This window comes from Orcinus orca, chromosome 7 (assembly GCF_937001465.1).
Source record: "Orcinus orca chromosome 7, mOrcOrc1.1, whole genome shotgun sequence".
Lineage (NCBI taxonomy): Eukaryota > Metazoa > Chordata > Mammalia > Artiodactyla > Delphinidae > Orcinus > Orcinus orca.
The window spans coordinates 31870784-31896054 of record NC_064565.1 but is presented as its reverse complement, the minus strand read 5'-3'; the positions used below and the strand labels follow the sequence as shown (position 1 = coordinate 31896054).

The 25271-nt window shown below is 34.4% G+C and overlaps 1 protein-coding gene across 1 annotated transcript in view; it reads left to right on the top strand.

Moving 5' to 3' along the window:
- The window catches only part of LRP1B (LDL receptor related protein 1B), a 1810989-nt gene that overhangs the window by 1176650 nt on the left and 609068 nt on the right, over nt 1-25271 (top strand). Inside the window, exons 24-27 of the mRNA XM_049711954.1 lie at nt 3655-3852; nt 5382-5586; nt 14430-14594; nt 14883-15127. Coding sequence (XP_049567911.1) covers nt 3655-3852; nt 5382-5586; nt 14430-14594; nt 14883-15127 — 813 coding nt within the window. The remainder of the gene's footprint in view (nt 1-3654; nt 3853-5381; nt 5587-14429; nt 14595-14882; nt 15128-25271) is intronic.

Below are 25271 nucleotides of genomic sequence, written 5' to 3'. Positions count from 1 at the left end.
TCATGCACACGGTTCACATCTTGCTGTTTTCAACTTACAAAATATTGGAAGTTATTCCACATCAGCACATGCATATTAATCACATTCATTTACGTGGCCTTTTAATATTACACTCTGTGACTATCATACATTATTTATGCAGCCATCTATTGAGGAATATTAATGTTGCTTAATCTTTTGCTACCAGAAATGATATTGCAAAGGATTTCCATCTTCATCTGCAAATTATCATATGTACAACTCTATCTTTACAAATGGACTTACTTGATCAAATAGTGTAATATATATATAAACTTTTGATGGAATATTGCACAGTGGCGCTACTTAGGGGTTATACTTTTGTTATCACTATACCAGAGTGCCTTTTGTCTACATTTTAATCAAAACAGTATCTTATCAAATATTTTCATAGTTTTAAAATCCATTTATCATTTTATGACAGAAATTGAATACTTTTTAAAATTTCAAAGTTGTTTATATTTTCCTTTCTTTGAATTTTCTTTTTAATACCCTTTGCCCCGTTATTCATGTATTTTTTCTTGTCAATTTGTAGGAGCTCATATGTATTAAATAATTTAATCCTTTATTATATTGCAGATATTTTACCCAGTTTTCCTTTTGTCTTTTGACATTTTTTACATTGTTTTTTCTCCTACAATTTCTTCAGTAACAATAAAATTCATTCTTTTCTTTAGGTCTTCTATGATTTGTATCAAAGTCAGAAAGGCTTTCCTCATTCTAGCATACTAAAAATAAAATAACACATTTATGTATGTAAGAAAAGTAGATACTTTTGAAGAAGCAGTCATTTTGTGATTTAAAAACTGTGTTCTTTAACATTATTCAATATAAGCTTCTCTAGCAAGTAGCTGCTGCACCTACAATTTACTACTTAACTAAGGGCAAACAAACTATAAGCCAAAGGAAGGGAAGGCTCTTCAGAGCTGTAATGTCCCTAGTTTCAGCATATGCTAAGAAATAGCTGACTATTTTTGGTGTGTCATCATCCAACCTTTTCTCTTACCCAGTATCTCTTTTGCTCATTCCTTTGAGCGATTTCTGGAACTTAATAGTCATAGTAATTATTAAATATTTATTAAGATATTATTAAGTATTCACACTTTTAACTGTCAATTATCCTGATAACTTAGTATGTTATACACTTTATAAATGAAAATATTGAGGATCAGAGTGTCTGAGTAAATTTCTCAAATTTATACAGCTAGTTGATAGCAGAGCTCTGTCTTAACCCACAGTTTCTGACTCCAAGTCTGTTACTTGCTGACTACATCACAGTTACTGATACATTTGTGTTTACTGTGATGATTTTCAGCTTATAAAACAAATTTGCAGACGTCATCTAATTGGATTCTGATAGCAACAGTTTAAGTTAGATTGAAAGGTGGTTATTGTTAACCTCATTTTACAGGTAAGGACATTTAATTCCTGAAAAGATAAAGAATTTTTCTAAGCTAATAGTTGTTTCACAGCCAAAGCAGGTAATCAAATAAGGATTGCTGATCCAAAATTAGTTATTATTTCTTTTAAACAACTGTGCATCTAACACAACCTTTTTTTTTTTTTTTACTTTAAAAATGCTAAATTTTGGATTTTAAATTTTATGAGTATTTGTTCTATTGGGAGCTTTCTGGAACTGGTTATTTTGTACATATTTGGTATCTTGTATCAGTTAGCTATTATCACAGTAATGTTGTGCAATAAACACCATAATACTATGCAATAAATATCCATAATACCTAAATGATATTAGGTATTATATCAACAATATACATAATGTTTGCTCACAAATTCTCAGGATTTCTGGACAGTTCTTATGGTCATGGCCAGGCTTGCTTATACTATGTGATCAGCTGAAGGGCAAGTAAATGACTCTGCTGATTGTGGCAGCATCTATCCCATGCTAGCTGTCAGATAGTCTCTTAGGTTGGATTCAACTCTTCTCCACATTTAATCACTCAAAACACATTTATTTAATGTGCTGGGCAAAGCTCCCTAAAGTAGATTCACCTCCAGTGAAAAAAAATGGCAGGTGACTTCCCTCCACCAAGGCAGCCAGCACCTTCTAATCTAAGACCTGGTATGTACTATGTATTCCCTGGTGCTAGGTGTTAGGGACAGTATAATGAGCAAGACAGATGAGATCCCTGTTTAAGAGAGTTTATAATCCAGTGAGGAAGATCAATGGCAAACACGGAAATATTGATTTTAAAGTGTATCTCAAAAAAAAAGTAAATAGGCTATGATGGTATAGAATAATGGAGGTGTGCTTTTATTAGATAACTGATCAGGAAAGACCTCTCTGAGGAAATAAGATTAATAAGAACAGTAAACCTGGTTGCAATTGACAAAATCCCAGTTCAAATGAAGTTGAATAGAGTTAAGTGCATTGGCTCATATACTGAAAGTATGAGAAGTGTATAGGGTATTTGAAGGAAGGAGCTAGTCTTAGGGGTAATTGGAACTACAGATTTGAATGTCCTTAGGACATCATGGTCTCTCCCCTGGTCATCACTGCTTCTGTTTCTGAGGCTTTTTTTTCTCTTCTCCTACAATACCACAAGTAGACTTACACGAACTACAAGGACATGAACTGACAACACTAGGCTGAGAAATCTGTGACCATAGAAGAAAAGAGACTCTTTCCCCTCAGCTTGAAAACTTCTCTGGAATTTTACAAACTCGTCTTCCTGACTTAGATCTCACATCCACCTCTTGAGTCAACCACTTTGGCCTGGGATAATTATAACAGCTCACATTCACAGACATGTATAGACTTGGGATAGGAAAATCAATTTCCCTAAAGAAAAGCACAAAAGGGTGGCACTAACATGGAAACAGGAGAAATCTTTGTGAACCTGGATCCCTCCCTCAAAATGTATATTCATCAAGTGAATTCATGTCTAACCCATATTAGTATGTCCAATGGTAATTGGTATAGGACTTAATACATTTCAAAATGATAACATAATTTTTTTAACTTTGGGGTATTAAAAATTCTTTCTTTTAGGTACAAAAATATAAAACTTTAATCTCATATTTGTTTTCAAAGCTTTTTCTGTTTCTCCCTACTCAGGCCTGGTCCAGGATTAAAAACTAGTGGGGGAAGAGTTGTAGACATGATCTTCTTGGGTTGTAGAGAGAGCCACCATCTTCCCTCATGGAGAGTATTCACTAATTATCAGCCCAATAATTGTCTTTTGTTGAACCTCTCTCCTTTATGGATCTAGAGTCATGTGATGGGCTAAGAGTGGCAGCGTTAGTTTTATTCACCTCTTAGCAATTCCTATGGTGATGTTTCTGAAGTTTAGATTGTCAGCTGAAACTACTTTAAAACAGAAAGTCTTACATTTTGTCTTGGAATTGCAACAATTCTTGTATTTTAAAATCAGAATCAGGTGTATAAAAATTCAAAGAATAAAGACACATTTATATGTTATTTTAATAAATACAAATAAACCTAAGTTTTTCAAGTTTCTTTTACATTTTGGATTAAAAGAAATTGTTCCTTTAGTGAGAGAAAATTACATAATAAATTATACTTTTAAATAAATGGATTTTGACCTCAAGCACTTTATTCCACTTACTAAGCCTATAAATATTTTCATAAGCCTATTAAAATAAATTTATTTTCAGATCCTTTTGAAGCATTCATCATCTTTTCAATTCGCCATGAGATCAGAAGGATTGATCTTCATAAAAGAGACTATAGTTTACTTGTTCCTGGATTGAGAAACACAATAGCACTTGATTTTCACTTCAATCAAAGTTTACTTTATTGGACAGATGTTGTAGAAGACAGAATATACCGGGGCAAGCTTTCTGAAAGTGGAGGTACATCTATTACAATGTTGACTTAACGTTCAGATTGATTTCTAACTGAAAATTCCAGAAAAGTATGCTGTAATCAGAAGGAATCTTGATTAATCTTTGGCCTTTGGTTCTTCATCTTCTCCCTCATATGTGTAAAACCAGGGATGTGAAGTGTATGTGTGAAGATAGGGGAGGGAAGTGGTGAAGGCCTGTACCGTTCACACCATTTTCAAGTTGTGAACTTTTTCATGCATATTCGGTGAAGAAATTTATTTACAAGAAAAAAAAAGCACTGTCTCCTACATACCAGTAGTCATATTTTTGTCAGTTAACATAGCTTGTGTTTTATTTGGTTTTCACCTTTCAGCATAATTCAAAGTAATAATGAATTATTACAGAGATTACAAATATGAGCTGAATATTTTTTTCCCATGATTTGACATCTCTTTTCTCCAATCTAGGCTGTTCTTTAGCAGCAAGGCCTTGAGATAAATATACGTAATAATTCTCTTGAAAATTTTAGATCTGTGTAGCATTCCAAAGGCCAGGTATTTCTATCACCATCTAAATTCCTCCTTAAATCACCTATACAACTTTGGAAAAATATAGTATTTGAACACACTATATAATTATGATCTGTGATATTGCAAGGTACTGTGTCATATTGCAAGGTACTGACTTCAAATGATGGATTTAGATCCATGACTTTAGATGGTTAACTGTTCAAAAAACCACACTATTAAAAAGTCTAACAAAAGCACTGGCAATGTCAGAAATTACAAAGAGCTATCCTATTAGAAAAAGGATTGATTTTTTTAAAAAATATATATATATATATATATATTTAATTCCAAAATAAATTAAGGAATGGATAAATAAGAATAGTGCTGGGTATTACCAAATTGCTTATTTTTATTTAGACCACACTACTGCCTTCTTCTCTTATTTGCAAACATGTTATATCCTGCAAGTCTTATGGCTTGCAGGATATAACATGCAAGCCATAAAACTTGGCTTATGGTGTGGAGGTGGGTGATTTGGGGCTTTTGTTAAGGTTAAATGCAGCAAGAGTGATCTTATCAGGCATGCTTCAAAAAAAGAGTGGGTGCTGACTAGCTATGATGCATGTTACCCCAGGTGGACATTTTCTTTTTATTCTACCCCTGAAGATCAACGTTTGAATTAAATTGCACCAATTTTAACCAGCACATCATTGTTATTTCCAAAATCCCTTGTTCTGACTAAAAAGTCAGAAGCACGAAATAACTTTTTTGCAACCTAAACATTGTTATTAGCCTCAGAGTTGTTTTAAAATTCTGTTATACTGTCACTGAAAGGATTTAAGAGATTAAAAATCTCTGCTGGGAAAGATCAGTGATTCTAAATTTGGGGCCTTCTTAGTTTCCTCTGTGCCAGGTAACACTTTTACACTATATCTCTCAAGGTTAATATAATGTTAAGTACTTCATATTGCTAATAAGTAGGCCTTTTCCTTTGTGCTTAACATGTTCCTTGAATGGGTGCAAGTGTTGGCTTCTCTTTTTTTGTAGGTGTCAGTGCCATTGAAGTGGTTGTGGAGCATGGCCTGGCTACCCCAGAAGGACTAACAGTTGACTGGATAGCAGGCAACATATACTGGATAGACAGCAATCTGGACCAAATCGAAGTGGCCAAACTAGATGGTTCCTTAAGAACTACACTCATAGCAGGAGCTATGGAACACCCCAGGGCCATCGCTTTGGACCCAAGATATGGGTAAAGAAGTTTGCCTTTCACAGATTCACTTTGGCATAAAAAATAATCTTTCAAATTAATACTGAATTCTATTATCTCATAAATTATGAGTCATAGTGCTTATTTTGTGCATGTAAATATGTGTGTATATATACTTGTGCATAGTTGTCTATACATGTGTGTGTTTATATGTACATATACAATTATATACATAATTGTGTGTGTGTGTACATATATCTATATATATATATATATATAGCTATAAATATAGATATATCTCAACCAGTTTTAGTTTGTTACCATGAATTTTGTTATAGGATTGCTTATATAGGTACTTTTAGAGGATAGAACTTTTTTTTCTAAATGTGGGCATTCGGCCCTTTTGGAAGCTATTGTAACTCTATTTTAAGCAGTAATTTAATGAATTTCTTTTTGACCTGACAAAGAGATGCTGTAATTGTTTCTAAGGGTTGCAAACCACAGTGTTTGGTCCGAACAGTCACTGATGTTAACCACCTCACCCTATATCTGTATTGATATTTGTATATACTTGGAGTTAGTTTGAAAGAATATTAGAATAAGCTTGAAAGAGTCCGGTATTGAGATGCTAACTACTGGGATATTTGAAGGACAAGACACATAATTCTGGAAAACAAGGTCAAATGTATAATTCAGGTTATTGCCCCCACTGTTTCCCTGTGTTCCTTTGTGAAAGAGCAGAAGAGAGACAGTGGATTTGGAGCTAGAAAACAAGGGTTCCAGCACTGCTCAGTCATTTATCCTCTGGGAAATCTACTCAAGTGTATTGTCTTCCCTTAGATTTCAGTTTTCTCTTTTGTAAATCAGGGATAATAATTTCTTTATAATTAGGTTGTTTTGAGGAGCTGGGAAAATGTGGAAGATAATATATAACTCATCTACATGGGAATGCTTTGCTCTTGCTGTTAATTGTTTATTTCTTTGGTAATTATTTCATTAATCCAAAATCATTGTCAAGTCTGAAGGATGGTAGAAAGGAAATTGTTTTTTGGCTCTGTACCTCTAAGTAATACGAAGTCTAGGGAGGACCACGGCGAGGGGGGAGTCAGCCAGGAGGGACTTTAATGAGATGAAGAAGAGTGAAAAGGGAGCCTTGTGTTTAAGTCAGCTTCCTGGCCCACACTGTCTGCTTTGTGCCCTGGTTTATGCCCAAGACCCAGAAATCAATAGATTGGGAAGTCTGTTTGTTTTCCTTTTCCTCAATTCAGATACAGAAATTAAAGGGACAAGGCAGCTTGTCTAGACCAAGGCTCCAAACTGGCAACTCTCATTGCTGTGTTTGTTTTACCTTCCACAGAGTTTGACATTTATTTGAATTAGTTGCCAAGAGTTAAAATATTGAAAGATTTTGTATACAACTCTGGATTTCTGGCTTCTTTCAAAAAAGTAGGGAGATCTGGCCACAATCAACAGAGCAGCAATTGTATCTTTTTTTTTTTTTAACATCTTTATTGGAGTATAATTGCTTTACAATGGTGTGTTAGTTTCTGCTTTATAACAAAGTGAACCAGCTATACATATACATACATACCCATATCCCCACCCTCTTGCATCTCCCTCCCACCCTCCCTATCCCACCCCTCTAGGTGGTCACAAAGCACCGAGCTGATCTCCCTGTGCTATGTGGCTGCTTCCCACTAGCTATCTATTTTACATTTGGTAGTGTATATAAGTCCATGCCACTATGGAGAACAGTATGGAGGTTCCTTAAAAAACTAAAAATAGAATTACCATATGACCCAGCAATCCCACTACTGGGCATATACCCTGAGAAAACCATAATTCAAAAGACACATGCACCCCAATGTTCATAGCAGCACTATTTACAATAGCCAGAACATGGAAGCAACCTAAGTGTCCATCGACAGATGAATGGAAAAGAAGATGTGGCACATATATACAATAGGATGTTACTCAGCCATAAAAAGAAATGAAATTGAGTTATTTGTAGTGAGGTGGATGGACCTAGAGACTGTCATACAGAGTGAAGTAAGGCAGTTGTATCTTCTAGCCTGGAGGTATGTCCTCCAGTTTACATGGTTTACGCTTTGCCCATTTCACTCATTACCTCCTGTAATAACAGTTCACTAGGAAGAGGTCATCTGTGTCTAATGAAAAATTCCCTTTTTTCAAACAGACTCTCCCTGAGGTTACGAGTAGATTGCCAGTCTTGACCCTTTACTTCCCACAGAGGTCCATCATCAACGGAGGTTTTTACCCTCAGTGTAACAGCTACTGTTGTGAACTTTTCACCTATTAGACCTATCTACATTGTACCAGCACCGTATTTTCATGAGAAACTTTCTGTATAAGGGAAAGTGGTATTTTGGAGAAAGTTGTAATTTTAGCAAGTATACCAACATGGTAGGAGAACTGCTTCCCAAAATAACAAATGGCACACAAAAAAACAAATAAATAAAACAGGTGTATAAAAATCTTGAAAATAGTCTGATCAAGCAAAGCAGTAGATCTGGGAATTGAAGCTTCTTTTCCTATAGCTTGGAACTGATAATGCTTAGAATAAACTTATTTATCTCAGCTTGTTTGGGGAATAGCCAACCTGAGAAGAGAAAAAGAAAACAGAAATGTAAAAGATACACAACCCACAAATGCTATTTAAATGAAAATATCAGGCACTATTTCAGTGGTACAAGGGGATTTCCAGAAGTAAAATATTCTCTAAGAGTTGAAAGTTAGTATAGTAAGCTAGCCTCTGAGGAAGGAAAACTTGATAATGCTTCTGAGAAAGTTGATGTCCTCCACTGCTACTACGAAATTGTGAGGCTAATTAAGATAATTACAGTGGTAATAATTTTATTTAATGGGTGAAGAAATAGCACTTGTAAAATTGTTTCTGGTGTAAATGACCAAAGTTCAAATGGCAGTACCAATTCACTAACTCTAGGAACAAATTAAAAGTTTGACAGGTTTGGGTATCATATGATACAATAGAATTTTTATTATTAAAAATTATTTTATAAAGGATTGATATGGTTAACTATGAGGTTCATGTAAATACCTTTAGAGCCCAGTTGTAAATTTAAAATGTAGCAATTAAATTTTTAAAATGTAGTGCAAATATTAAAATTTATTTTCAGGTTTATTGGATATTTTGGTGAAAAGTTCATAGACATTTTTAAACATTGGACCTTTCATAAAGTAGACTGAGAGACTAGTAAAAATAAGTATTCCCCTATTTGTCACATTATTGATGAAATAGGTAAGACATTTAAACTCCAAAGACATTTAAACTTTTTTTGAAAATTTTTATTTTAGGATAAACCCACTGGATAATTTTTCGAGAAATGTAGTTTGTGTAAATGCTATTACCTTTCCTACTAGATCATAAGCTTTCTGATGGCAGAGTTGCTTCCATGTCTATGAAATCCTTCACTGCCCTTGATATATATAATTGTGCTCAGTAAGTGCTTGTTCAGTAAATTAATGCATATGAATAGACCTTTATTTTACATGAAACTTACCGGAACTCAAGGATACAACTTAAAGAATGAAGTATACAGTAAAGTACGCTAATGGGTAATACTATCATCTTCTTTGACCATAAAGAATGAAAGAAAAAGTTTGCAACCAGCCACTTTGTTCCCTCAGCACAGCTGAGGAAAAAAAGCAAGCTATAACATTAAACCGATACAACACGTTTACATCACATGATCTTCTGAAGCAGTCAAGGTCTTTGTGACCTTTTTTAACAAATCTCAAAAAAGAAATGTTTTAATCAATACTTTGCTTCCTCAACATAGAATCCACAGACCTTCATTTTACATTATAAGACATGTTTGCTATCATGTCACATTCCTACAGTATTCTGGGTTTTGACCCAGTGTCCCAAGTGACAAGTTATTCCAAGATGCTAAATTGGGAATCTTAGGGAGGAGCTATTTTTCTTCCATTCCATTTTAAAGGAATACACTTATTGCTGAGGTGACCTGAAATAGTACTTGAATCTCCTCTAAACATCAAGCTTATTATTAGGGAGTAACAAGCACCAGGGAGTTCAGAATCTACAGGGTACTCACTTCAGTTCTTGAACTTTCATTGCCTTTATGCTCCTGTAACTGCATGGTGTCTTCTTGCTTCTTTGCTGGTATTTAGTTTTCATTTATCATAATAAATGGACTCTGCTATAACCATTGCAGCTGGTGAAAGCAGCTATAGTAATTGTGAAGATTAGTGAGACATCTAAATAAAATTTTAATTTTATCTGGGAGCGTTTCTAAATGAAACTAATAACATTGTTGGTTTCAGAAGGCCCAAAGATTATAGATAACCTCTTTTTTTTTGCCAAGATCCTTTATTTTCACCTTCTGCACCTTGACCTGATAGATTATAATAGCTCTTTCATGCCCATAATGGTACAAGTTGTTCATGGTCCGTTTACCCAATTTAATCCTGATACAGACTAATCTGTGAATGCAGGAACTATAGAATCAGTAGACTGTAGTCTCTTTTTTAAAAGCAATCATGGTTGAACATTTCCATACGTCCTGTAAGAAGGGATATTCACTCTTTGTATACTTGAAGAAATAATGCAGTCATTGAAATGCTAATACATTTTAACCATAAAAAGAAAGTAATAAGGGAAAAATGATTCTTTTAAAAGACCACATTGTAAAGTGTACAAAAGAGTGCTTAGAATTTTATGAAACAATGATCCTTGAAATTAACTTTTAAAATTGATTGTTAACTGACTATTGTCAAGGTTAAGAATCTTTTTAAGGAAACTAATTCTAGAACATGTATTTTATAAAAAGTGTTGGAAATTTCCCACCTAAATTAACAAAAGATAGGACTCTAGTGACCACTGCAGAAGAAACAGCTTAATACTGCTATGTTTAGTGAAGAAATGAAGGGACCACTTATTTTATAATTCCTCAGAGTGTCCCAAGCCATACATTTTTGTCCACTAGAAACATGCATTTGAAAGTCTACAGTGTCTATTTCTGGTAAACCTACATATAGAGAATGCAGAATTGCACGGTTACTTATATGCATGTTGGGAATTGCTGCAACCACATAAGGCAGAAGAAGGTAGAAAGTTAAAAGAGAGACACCAATTCTCTATTTGTTATACAGGCAAAAGACAGTGTTTCAGAAGTCTTTGGGTCATCAATCCAGAGTGTGGAGTACAGTGTTCTCTAGATCTAGTGGGATCTTATCCACAGATACTCAGACTACCTATGACTCTCAAATTCAGGGATTTTGTTTTCAGGGATTATTTTTCCTAGTCTTTTTCAAATTTGCAAATCTCTCTACTTTACCTTGTTTGTCAGGATATCATCATAAATTTAATCGATGCTAGGTTGGTCTTGTTTCTTCAAATAATCTTAATTTTTTAATGTTACGTTTAAGGGGAAGCTGATAAGTAACAGCCTGGTGTCAGTGAAAAGTTGTGTGCATCCAAAATTAAATTTGAAGTGAGACACATAATTCATTTCATATTCATCGTTTTCAAGAAAGGCATTCAACTACTTAACCAAATAGCCTACCAGCTTTATATTAATTAACCTTTGTTTTATTTAATTAGCAACAGATTACATATGATAACTTATAAGCAATATATAGTACTGATATTTCCAGATAATTAGCACTTTCTCATACAAAACAATCCTATTCTTAAACTTTAGTCTTTTCAGAAAAAGATTCCCAACAATAAGATTTTATAAATGTTCTCTGGTACATTTTAAAAAATTATCTATTTACTTAATTTTGGGTTAGTTACACTTTTAAACTTTTATTTTAGAAAATTTTAAATACACAAAATAAAAGGAGTTGTAAAATAAATTCCCTCGTATCTATCACCCAGCTTCAACAATTATCAATACATTGTCCTCTGATATATTAATGTTCATCTTTATTCTTCCCCAATAGTTTGTGTAACTTATTCAAATATTTGGTGGTTAAACAATGAATGATTTAGATATTGTTTTTGTGGATATACTCCCACCACCAGAGCTATGGAAACTCCTAAAGATGCTAATAAAACAAAAACTTTTTTTTTTAATATAAACTCATTTTTTTAAGAGATATTCTGTGAGATAAACCTATTCTATGACCTACTCCTCTGAATTTTTTTCTCATGGCTTTGACTCATGCTTACTTTGTAAAACTAATCTACCTTCACATACATGCTGTTGTAACATTTAAACATTGACATTAGTATTAACTCTCATTCTTTCTCTCCCTCTGTGTGTGTGTGTGTCTGTCTGTCTCTCCATTTCTTTAATAGTTTGGAATGACTTTGAATTTTGCCTTTAAAAGAATATTCTCTCTGAATATGTGTGTGGTTGCTTGTGTAAACACCAATGTTTCTATGTGCTAGCCATTCTGTGTGCTAAATTGTTTACATCCATTACTTCATCAAATACTCCGATCAGTGGTACTGTTAGAGTTTTTATTTACAGATGAGCAAATGGAGGCTGAGATTAAGTATGCTGGAATCAGTGACAGACCGAAAATTTGATTGCAAGCTTGTCTGATGCAAAAACATACGCATTGCCACCATTCAACGCTGACACAATTATTTAATGACATTTTTTGAAGGTCTAGTACTTAAGTTGTATGGGAACCTACTCATCAAGAAGGTCAATATCTTCTTGACCACACATGCCTTTAGCACACATACTTACTAAATTCTATAATGTTTGGTATTGTCTTCCAGTCATTTCATATTTGTAATTCCCATATCCTATAAGAGATTATATACCTCTCAAAAATTGAGGTCATAATGAGCACTTAGTTTACATCACTCCACATTTCCTTAAATGGATATAATAAATTTTTTAAAAGAGAAGAAAGTTTGAATTGCATTTTGAATTTTGTTCCAGAGGATTGTTTCATTTTTCCAAGATAGCCACCAAATTCATATACCTAAGGATCATTCATAGTAATGGAAGAATTGCAAAATAGCAAGGCTATATACAATTATAATGAAAACAAATTTATGTTTACCAGTAACTTTACCACTTCTGACCAAAATGTTGTCAGAACTGATAATAGGAAAATTTGTTGGACTGTCACTGTCTCTCCAGTTCTTTGCATTTTCCCTCCCCAAATCTCCGTGCTGTCCATTGGGTTGGTTCTACTACCAAGGTAGAGAAGGCAACTACCATTTATTGATTACCAACCATGTTCCTACTCCAGTACCAGATGCTTTCCCTTTGTTATTTTATTTAGTGACATGATATTAAAGAGTTAGATGTTAAAAGCATGAGAACAGAAGTTAAGCTATCCAGTTTCCCAATTCCATCTGCCACTTGCTGGCCATATAACCTGGTCAAGTAATATAACTTCTCTAAGCTTGTTTTCTCATCTGTAAAACATGGGTAACTTTAGCCATGGCCTCATGGTGGATTAAATGAGATAATCTATATAAAGCTCTGAAAATAGTATTTAACGTATAGTAAGCACTCAAACATTAGCTAGTTGTAATAATTGTGGAATTGTTGTGTAACTATATTATAATACTATAGAAACATGCATCAGCAGTTTAGGCCACAGTCAATGAAACATAAACTATCTATTACCTAATAGCCTTAGAAATCAAATGCACAACATGAAACATTTGATGCCTGTCGTGTGGAACTGTTTATACACCATGAATTTGTAGAGTTACAAGTAGTATTTAGTAAAAAAATAAATTGTATTATAACACTTTCATGTTTGTATAAATCAAAATATATGATATCCTTCTGTTTCTCCTCTGTACCCTCTGTCATATGATCTGTTCCATTCATGTGAATCTAAATATCATCTCCATGCAGAATACTTTCAAATTCATGTCTCCAACTCTGCCACCTTCACTGAACTTCACCTTGGTATACCACCCAGGTTCCTGGAAACCTCCTTTTTTATGTCTTAACATCTCAAGATCCAAAAATTCAAAACTAAACTTTCAGTTGCTATCCACACCCATGCACACTCAATTCCCAGCTCTTAAAATCTGTTTCTCTTCCATTTTTCCCATTTCACCTAATGGATTCCCTGCACACCCTCTGTCTGTCCTTACTCTGAGTATGCCAAAACAAGAAACTGACAGTCATCCATGATTCTGTTCTCTACTTCATTCCCTACATCCAATTATCATTTAGTCCTGGCACTTAGTTCTACCTCCAAAATATTCCTGGAATCCATTCACTTCACTGCTATCACCATATCCCAAACCTCTACCGTCTTTGCCTGGTCCTTTAAAATAGCCACCTGGTGTACCCATTCTCCTGCCTCTCTATAATCCACTTGTATATGATATCATGTTTCTCCCCTGCTTAAATGTACTTCTATTCCCTTGGAATAAAATCCCAAATAATTACCTTACCCTGCAAGATCACCTGCAAGATCACCCTCTTCAACTTCACCTTCTTCCCCTTTTCTCCTCACTGCCCCGTTTCTGATACATTGGCCTTATTTCTATTCCTCAGTCACCCACTTTTTTCCCCCATTAGGGCTTTTGTATCTGCTGTTTATTTTTCATGTCCTGTCCTTTATACTGCTCTCCTCATCTCTCAGATTCAGTGTAAATATTACCTCCTCAAAGTGCTTTCTTTTCCTGATTACCTTCTCTAAGTAGATCACACACCTGCTATTCTCTCTCATAACAAAATTATTCTTGAACATATTTCTGTTGCTGTAATTTTATATTCATGTGTTTATTTCGTCTGTGTCCCCCACTGGACTATAAGCCCTGTGAGGGTAGATAATGCATCTGTTTCTCTTGTGATTGTTTACCTACAGTGCCTAGCATGTCATAGGCACTCAATAAATATTTGTGAATTGAATGACTGAAACGAGTATTCTTTCCTTTTCTTCAGAATTCTTTTCTGGACAGATTGGGATGCCAACTTTCCTCGCATTGAATCTGCCTCCATGAGTGGTGCTGGGAGAAAAACCATCTACAAAGACATGAAAACAGGGGCTTGGCCTAATGGACTTACTGTGGACCACTTTGAAAAAAGGATAGTTTGGACAGATGCCAGGTTTAGAAAATGATTTTTTTCTTTATTTTCTGTTACCTTCCTCGGATAATATTTACAAAATAAAAATTGTTCTCATGTGCACGTATCATGTATACACACATTGACATCAGTGGTGATTTTTGTTTGTTTTCATTAGGATGGCTTTTTTTAATGTTTCTACAAATCAGATACAGGCCCATAAAATATTTTTTATACAAATTTTTTGTCATTTATCTAAATAGTATAAGCACATCACTGGACTATCTGAATGAGTTTTGATATACTACTGATGCATTTCCTTTTCTGTAGGTCAGATGCCATTTATTCAGCCCTCTATGATGGAACAGGCATGATAGAAATCATCCGAGGTCATGAATACCTTTCTCATCCCTTCGCCGTGTCTCTATATGGGAGTGATGTCTATTGGACGGACTGGAGGACCAACACATTGTCAAAAGCCAATAAGTGGACAGGGCAGAATGTCAGTGTGATTCAGAAAACTAGTGCACAGCCATTTGACCTTCAGATATACCATCCCAGTCGTCAGCCACAGGGTAAGTGCTTGTTATGAATTAACCACCAGAAATATTTTTACCTTAATCATATAATATTCAAACTGTAAAATAACTTTTGTAAGTTAAGTTGTTAATATTTTATGTATTGTATGATGGAAGTGGTACCAGCCTTTATTTTAATTAGCTCAGGTTTTTTTTCTTTGCCTTTTATTTATTTTACACACAAATAGAGAAATCTTAGAAATTAAGTGTTTTAACCCAAGTCCCCCAATTTTTAGTCACTGCTATTGCGTCAGTAAAAGATACTGTGGGAAGCTGTGGAATGTCTTCAGATTTGGAGTCTATTACCTAAATATGATCAGTAAATTAAAGGAAGACACCAAGGACACATTTATGTTGGCCCACAAATGGTCACTGTGCAGTATATTGGGAAGAGAGGGAATAGTGTATAATAAAGGATAAACCATCTGCTTTGAGCTTTTCTATTTTAAGAGAATTCAGTTCACATGGACATGTGTGTTACCTATCCCCATGTATTCCACATTTTGGTCAGTAGTAATCTCTACCTTGGTTTTGTGATTTCATTTCCTCCACTCAATCCTTGTCAGAGTTAATTCTAAGCTTCACATTTCTTTTTCTTTCTCTTTTGTTTCTTTTCCCCAGGGTACCATGGCCATTCTGTGTAACATCAGCTCATTCTTTTATACCTCTTACCTGACTTTTCCCCATCATGATATATGTCATAACATAAGGAACTCTCATTCCAATGCAAATAATGTTCCCATTATCATTAACATATTTTTGTTTGAGACTTATGATACTCAAATGACAAGCTCTTTCTCAAAGAGGATACATTTTCTCCTTTTCTCCCTCTTTCAGTGTAGAGTAAGCAGATCTTACACTTCCTTGGCATTTCTGGTCTTAGGGACCACACTTCAAGACTTATTTTAAATTCATGTGGTATTGTCTTATTTTAGACTTGATTAAAAATACTCACCTCTGTGGTTGAAAAATTCTGTCTGTCCTGTGTCTTTCTTCAATATTTGGCCTTAATTCTCCCTTGAAACTATTTCTCCTACCAAAGTGTCCTCATTGGTAAAATTTTCTGTGCTCTCTCTCTGACTTACTCTGATTAAATCTAGTAACCTTTCCAGAAACTAGAAATGTCTCACTTTTAATTTTCTTATATAATTGATCCTTCTTTGTTACATGGGATTTTCTACATGCCCTAAATTATGTGAGCAGTCACCTTAATCCTTTCCTATTACCCTTAGTTCCTCTACTCCTTTCATCCTACAGATGTGCAAAGCATGAGAACATTAAAGGGAGAAAACAGCTTAATCATTTTTGTGCCTAATAGGCATTCAATAAATATACTGGATTTAACTAAATTGAAATAAGGCAAGAAATCATGATTCTGACCAGAATATGCCACTAGTACAATAAAAAAGATACTCTTCTCTAGGACATAGAGATTGCCAACAAACACATGAAAGGATGGTCAACATCACTAATCTTTAGAGAAATGCAAATCAAAACCACAATGAGGTATCACCTCACACCGGTCAGAATGGCCATCATCAAAAAATCTACAAACAATAAGTGCTAGAGAGGGTGTGGAGAAAAGGGAACCCCCTTGCACTGTTGGTGGGAATGTAAACTGATACAGCCACCATGGAGAATAGTATGGAGGTTCCTTAAAAAAACTAAAAATAGAGCTACCATATGACCCAGCAAGCCCACTACTGGGCATATACCCTGAAAAAAACATAATTCAAAAAGACAAATGCACCCCAATGTTCATTGCAGCACTATTTACAATAGCCAGGACATGGAAGCAACCTAAGTGTCCATTGACAGATGAATGGATAAAGAAGATGTGGCACATATATACAATGGAATATTACTCAGCCATAAAAAGAAATGAAATTGAGTTATTTGTAGTGAGGTAGATGGACCTAGAGTCTCTCATACAGAGTGAAGTAAGTCAGAAAGAGAAAAACAAATACAGTATGCTAACATATATATGGAATAAAAAAAAAAAAAGGTTCTAATGAACCTAGGGACAGGACAGGAGTAAAGATGCAGAGGTAGAGAATGGACTTGAGGACACAGGGAGGGGGAAGGGTAAGCTGGGACAAAGTGAAAGAATAGCACTGACATATATACACTACCAAATGTAAAATAGATAGCTAATGGGAAGCAGCCGTATAGCACAGGGAGATCAGCTTGGTGCTTTGTGACCACCTAGAGGGGTGGGATAGGGAGGGTGGGAGGGAGACACAAGAGGGAGGGGATATGGGGATATACGTATGCATATAGCTGATTCACTTTGTTATACAGCAGAAACTAACACAACATTGTAAAGCAATTATGCTCCAATAAAGATGTTAAAAAAGAAAAACAAAAAAAAAAAAGGAAAATGAAAGAAATATAACCAAAGTAATAAAAGTAAAATAGGAGTTCTTCATGGAAAAAAAAAAAAAAGATATTCTCTAAAACCTTCCAACAGTATGGAGGAGTATCTAGTCATAAACACTTATGGGATTAGTTTTAATTGTTATAATTGCAAAAATGTGTACTTATATGGTTTTGTACCCATATTTTTTGGTCTTTTGTGGGAACTTTAATTTTTGTGTTTGGAAAAATTTAAATGAATTGGACCATGAAAAATGGCCTGGGTGTATGTATTATATTTTTCCCTCCCTCAAAATGGAATCATTGTATTTCATTTAATAACTGCCTGATTTACACACGTTGTCATGATCCCTAGCAAATTCATAGAAACGGAAGAAACATGATACTTCCAAGCTTTCCTGACAATTTCATATATATAGAAAGGAAGTGAGACATTCAGTGTAACTCATTTGGTTGAGGGGAGATTTTCTTGACATCTTTACTTTAAAGATGATTTATATGTGTCTTCTCCACTTTGCATAAAATAAGGAAGTTTTTACTATATGGATCTAATATAACATATTTTCCCAGAATTCAGGGCAGATATTCTAGTTTCTAGTCTACTAGAGAGAATGTCACCTATGATGAGAACTTGCTATTTCCTAAAGGAAATTCAGTCAGTTTCCAAATTTGAGAACGATCAGAGAACATTCTACTTTTCCCCATTGTAAGGATCACTGAGCATATAACAATCATTATCCATCTTGTTTATCTGCTTCAGTGAATTAATGCTTTCACTGCTGGGGGGTGGAGATGGGAAGATGCAGAAATCTACTGACTGTTTTATTCCCAAGGGTAGAATTACAATGAAAATGGTGACAAAGTTTCAGCTTTAACACAAGTACAATAATAACCCCCTGTTTTCTGGTGAAAAATAATGTGAGGTTCATGAAAACTAATACATTTTAAAAATACATGACATTCGGTTTTATAAAATTGAAATGTATACCTCACAAATTAAAGAAATAAAGGTTAGAAATATTCTTTGAAGTTATCTAATCCCCCAAGTAGGAAATTAACTAAAGTTTTAACACCAGTTTTCTTACAAGTAAGTGTTCATTATACGCATAAGTTTCCAGTTTTGGTTATTGGACACTTAGAATTTTTAAAAAAGAAAATCTAGTTTAGAATTTTTTTTGGTGTCTAATGTTGTTATTATATGGGATTAAGAAGAAACAAATCAAAGAGTAAACATATGAAATAGGGAGCACTAGTGGCTATTTTAAATCTAATTTTTTTTATGGTATAAGAACTTAGAGTTAATGGCATGGCCTTGAGAGTCCAACTGCCTGGGTTCAAATCCTATCCCTATGATTTATTAATTGTATGATGTTGGGCAGTTTACTTAACCGCTCTGTGCCTCAGTTTCCTCATCTTGAGATAATAGTATTTACATCATAACATCTAGTAAACATGAGTTAATCATCATTTAATATAAGCATATCAAACATGAGTTATTATGTGAAAAGATCTTAGAATGGTGTCTCATACATAATCAGTGCTTTGTGTTTATATATATATAAGTTAACTGTTAAAAAGTAACAGTTGTTGCGATCATATCATTTTCCTAGCCTCCTTTTGTCGAAATTTAGGTTACATTACTGTTTTAAGACAGTTTTGAACACATTTTCTCATATGTAAATAATTCATAATGGCCTTAATATCATACTTTTATAATCATATCAATTTTTAAATGAAAAATGCCAATAAAAATGTGAAACACAATCTGAAGGAGAGCAATATGATTGATTTATCAAGAGAATCCAGGTACAGTCGAATGAGTAGATTATCAAATCTCTTTTCTCTACATTCAGGTTACCATCTATCACCACTCCTCGTCCACTAGTGCATGACATAAAAATTATGGTTATGTTAGTAAAAGGGATGTTTAAAAGTTTAACATTGTAAAATAATATTTGCTCATTACCAGTAAGTTATAGAATGTAGAAAAACAGGGAACAGAAAAAATGTAAACCTACTTTTCCAGCTCCCAGAGCAACAAACATTTCCATGTTGTTTCTTCTGGTTATTTCAACAGAGGTATTGAATAACACAGTAATAAACAAAAGTTTCACTATCTGTTGATGAACTACTACGTGCCATTTAGGTTTTACTTTTTTTTCCTAATCATCAGAGCTATCAAACAAGGTAGTTATTCCCACTTTCTATGAGGAAGCTACAGCTCAGGGAAGTAAAGTAATCTAACTCAGAGTAATAAATCTCATTGAAAGGCAGGCGGTACCAGGGTTTCAATGAGCATGCCCAACTTCATAGTCCATGATTCATTCTTTGCTAAATTAAGAAAGCCTTTGTATCTCTTCATATTTAATACCATGCTTTATTTTTAATTTTGTGTCTTCCTTTTTACACTTAGCATTAGCAACTCTCTTGGTATCATTGATACCTTATCTCGTTTTTAATAACTGCATATTTTCACATCACATGTGACTATCAAAATTGTTCCCAATTATTTGTCTATTTTTGGACACTTAGTTTGATTTTAGTTCATTTCTATTTTGTCACTTATAATTTTAAGGCATGTATTTATCCATAAATATCATTTTCCATATTTTACAGTCTTGGGTTTTATTGTTACTGTTAGCAAGTTATATAATCTTTTGTAGTTGCCAGAAATAAATACATGAACATAAGCCCTTCCAAGAAGCAATAGCATCACTGAACCCCAATGAAAATTAGATCATTCTCTTTCTTATATTATTTCTATATTTATTTTTTAATCTATTTTCTTTGCAACTTGCAAATATACAGTACAGTACTATTAACTATAATCATCATGCTGTATATTACATCTCCATGACTTATTTACTTTATAACTGGAGGTTAATACGTTTTGACCTTCTTCATCTATTTCAATGGGCAAACCCCGCCTCCCTCCTGCCTCTCACACCCATCTCCAGCAACCACCAGTCTGTTAGTCTGTTCTGTTCTCTGTATCTATGAGCTTGGTGTTTTTGTTTTTGTTTTTTAAATTCCACATATAAATGATATCATACAGTATTTGCCTTTCTCCATCTGACTTATATCACTTAGCATAATGCCCTCAAGGTTCATCCACGTTGCCAAAAATGGCAGGATTTCTGTCGTTTTTATGAATAATATTACATTACACACACACACACACACACACACACACACACACACACACACACACACACATCCCACATCTTCTGTATCCATTTCTCCATCTATGGACCCTTAGGTTTTTTCCATCTCTTGGCTATTGTTAATAATGTTGTAATGAACATAGGGGTGTATATATCTTTTCAAGTTGGTCTTTTCATTTTCTTTAGACAAATATCCAGAAGTAGAATTGCTAGATCATATGGTAGTTCTATTTTTAATTTTTTGAGGAACTTCCATGCTATTTTCCATAGTGATTGCACCAGTTAACATGCCCACCAACAGTGCACAAGGTTTCCTTTTGTCCACCTCCTCACCAACACTTGTTATTTCTTGTCTTTTTTATAATAGCTATTCTGACAGGTGTGAGGTAATATTTCATTGTGGCTTTGATTTTGCATTTCTCCGATGATTAGTGATGACGAGCACCTTTTCATATGCCTGTTGGCCATCTGTATGTCTTTCTTAGAAAAATGGCTATTCAGAGCCTCTGCCCAATTTTTAATCAGATTTTTGTCTGTTTGATATTGAGTTCTATGAGTTCTTTATATATTTTGTATATTAATCCCTTATCAGATATATGATTTGCAAATATTTTCTCCCCTTCAGTAGGCTGCCCTTCTGTTTTGTTGATGATTTCCTTTGCTGTGCAGAAGCTTTTTAGTTGGGTGTAGTCCCATTTGTTTATTTTTACTTTTCTTGCCTTTGATTTTGGTGCCAAATCCAAATATTTCTAGTCATAGAAATGACACTTAGGATTTATGTATTAGCCATGAAGTTATGATATTAAAGTGAAGATAATATTAAAGAGAGGGAAATTGGAAGTAGGCAGGTGGTTTGGATATATAGTATCTCCTGTGCCAAAAAAGTAAAGCAAGAAAGTCTAGAGTAAAGTAGGAAGGACACAAAGTAATAGTTTTATTGTGACAGCAACCGTAGGGACCGAGGACAAAAATTTAAATGTGAAATACTGGGAAATTCAGAACTAGAATTTTATATACATTGTATTATAATTTAGTATAATCACATTGTATCTCCATATGCCTTGGAAGATATATATTCACTCTATTCCACTAATTGGACTGATAACTGGACACTCTAACCTAAATTTTTTATTTTCTGTGTCTGGTATATATTGGGAATTTACAGCATGTAGTTGATACTTATGGGCATTTACTGAATAACTACATGGGGAGAAAGTTGTTTCCTTAGCACAGAGGGAAGTTCCATAAATAAACATATTTGTTACTTTTTTAATGAGCAGGAACATCAAAATTGTAGGTTTCCCTTTAAGGTAAAAACGAATCATTTACATTTATGAAGCCATCTATTCTAAATATATTTGTATCAGAAAAACACAGTTATTAATTGAATAAATTTTGAGTATATTAAAAAACAACACAAAAACATCATAAAGGTTTTATGATAAACCCTTCTTGAGCCATATGTTAGTTTCTGTTTGGATAATGAGATCTGGTCTTGCGTGATTACGCACTAGTAAAAATGGTTTCATCATCATGACTGTAAAAATAAGAAAGGTACACACTTATATCATGTTTTATTTAGTGCTTTACAGATATTACTCTCAATCTGCACAAAGATTTTCAGGAAAAATCTTTTTCTGAGAGGCTTTCTCACTTCAAAACCACATACCAACTATAAATCTTTGTATAATTCAGATTTTATCTGCTTCACATTCATGGTTAACACCATAAGAACTATCTCAGTACTTAGAACATATATGGTTATTTAATATTTTCCTAATTCTGTTTTAGTTACCCAAGGAGATAATACAATATTTGAGTAAAGGAGTATCATTTATTTATTTGTGTTAACTACAGAGCCTAGCTAAGCCCTTTATAAGAACAATATTAATAATTATAATAATATCACCTAATTTTCATTGTAATTCCATGAAGATGATTATTAGCAATCCAGTTTTACAGATAAAGAACCTAAGGCAGGGCTTCCTTGGTGGCGCAGTGGTTGAGCGTCTGCCTGCCGATGCATGGGACACGTGTTCGTGCCCCGGTCCGGGAAGATCCCACATGCCGCGGAGCGGCTAGGCCCGTGAGCCATGGCCGCTGAGCCTGCGCATCCGGAGCCTGTGCTCCGCAACGGGAGAGGCCACAACAGTGGAAAAAAAAAAAAAAGAACCTAAGGCAGAGAAATTCTTCAAGGTCTAATAGCCACAGGATGATTGCCCAGTTATCTGACCTCAGGGAGCGTGACCCCAGAGCTCTTGCCTAAACCACTGTGCTCTACTGGCAGAAGACTGAGTTCTTGTTTATTGAGATTCTCCTTGGAATTGTTATATCAAATCTCCAGATGGCGGTAGAGAGTCAAGTGTTACTGACAACATTCACGTGGGACAAACTAATTGTTAGCTTCTTGGAGTTTGTAGTCTAGAAGGAAAACAGACTAAATTAACAACTAGGATCAATTAGTTATTATTATAATGGATGTATTTTGAAAATAAGAGTATAGTAAATATATTTTTAAAAGTAGCATCGTGTGGTCCTAAAAGGTCCTTGGGCTTAACTTAATTCAGTTCCTTCCTCTGTCACTCACTAGCCTTGCTACCTGAGGCAAAGTAATTAACTTCTGGGTTCTTATTTCCTCATTTGCAGGTTAGAGCAGCTAGAAGTAAGGAGGGAATAAATGGGAAACAAGATTGGGTTGGAATCAAACCATGGTGGGACTTAAAAAGTCCCCTTACAAAGAAATTTCTATTTTTATCCTTTAGGATAAGTGGTTCCAGGGATGTCAAACTTAAACGTGCATCAGAATTACTGGAGGGATCATTAACTCACATATTTATGGCCTCTACCCAAGATATTCTGATTCAGTTGGTCTGGGGTATGACTTGAGGTTTTGCATCTTTAACAAATCCCATGGAATGCTGATGCTGCCTTAAGAACCACTGCCCTAAAGGAAGGAGAAATACATTAAAAGTACTTGGTCAACGGAGTGAAAAGAGCAGATGTGCATGCTGAAACTTGACTTCATCTGTACAAGGGGCGGACTGGAGAGAGACAGAACTACAGTAGGAGACTGAAAGGATGCTACTTCAGTAGATGAGGAGATAGCTGATACCAGGACAGAGAGAATGGTAGAGTTGAGATATACTTAGAGGCGAAGTCAGTAAAACATAGTGATAGAGATTTGTGGAGTAGGGGAGTTTGGGGAGAAAAGGAAAATTTGGGATGTCTTTATTTTTCTGGTTTCTGTAATTGGTTTCACCATCAAAAAGTGACATAGAGACCACATAAAGGAGAGGTCAGCAAAATTTTTCTGTAGAAGGCCAGATGGTAAGTGTTTGAGGCCCTATGGGCCATATGGTTTTTGTTGAACTACTCAGCTTGGCTGAGGTAGTGTAACAGCAGTCATATGAAAAATGAACGAGCGTCGCTGTGTTTCAATAGCATTTTATTTATGGACAATGAAATGTAAATTTCATATAATTTTCATGTGTTATGAAATGTTATTCTTTATTTTTTTCCTACAATTTAAAAAAGTAACTCATGGACCAGTATTAGCCTGCAGGCCAAAGTTTACTGACAACTGATTTAAAGGATAAACTGAAAACTTACACTTTGGATATATGGAATTTTAGGTACCTCTGGGACATAGTTGAGTATTCAGGGTTATAAAGGCAAGAAGAGTTTGGGCTGGAGCCAGAGCTTTTGTAGTCATTCAATTGTAGGTTGAAGACAAGAAAACAAATGAGATTTCCTAAGAATATTACAGAAAATGAGAAAAGGACAAGGACAGAACCCTGAAGAAAACTAACATTCAAGAGAAAGACAAGAAGGATGCTGAGAAGAGGGTGGCCAAGGGATTCCAGAACCAAAAGAGAGCACAGTCAAAAAAAGTAAGAGAAGAGTTTCAAGATGACAGTGGCCAAAAATGTTAACATTTGCAGAGAAGTCAAGAAAGATAAAGACATACAGCACAGTATTCATTAGATTTGGCAACCTGGAGGAGGGTCAGCTGCAATTTTATTTAGAACAATTTCAGTGGAGTTGTTTGCATATGTCCTAGTGATCCTAAGTATGTCTGAGGCTAGATATTAGTATAAATGTCCAAGTCTTTTTACTAAAAAATATAACTTATTAAACAATAGTACTATATTCTTAAGTAACAAAATGTAAATACAAAGAAAGACAACCTTCATAGCAATCAGCTTAGGAGACATAGTCTCCATTTATGTCTGTTAATATATGCGTTATGTATATAGACGCTCCTATGTTTGGTGCATAGATATGTACAAGTGTTATATCCTCTTGCTGTATTGATCTCTTTGTCATATGTAATGTCCTTTTCCTTTTGTTACAGTCTTTGTTTTAATGTCTGTTTCATCTGATATGAATATTGCTACCAAGCTTTCTTTTTGTTTCCATATGCTTGGAATATCTTTTTCAATACCTTCACTTTCAGTCTGCATGTGTATTTAGATCTGAAGTTTGTCTCTTTTTTATTGTTTTCCCTGCTGTTTTTTAGTATCTCTTTCTTTCATATAATTATATACTATCAGTAGGAGATTTTTTTATTATTATAATATTTAAAATGGATCTTAGCTTAA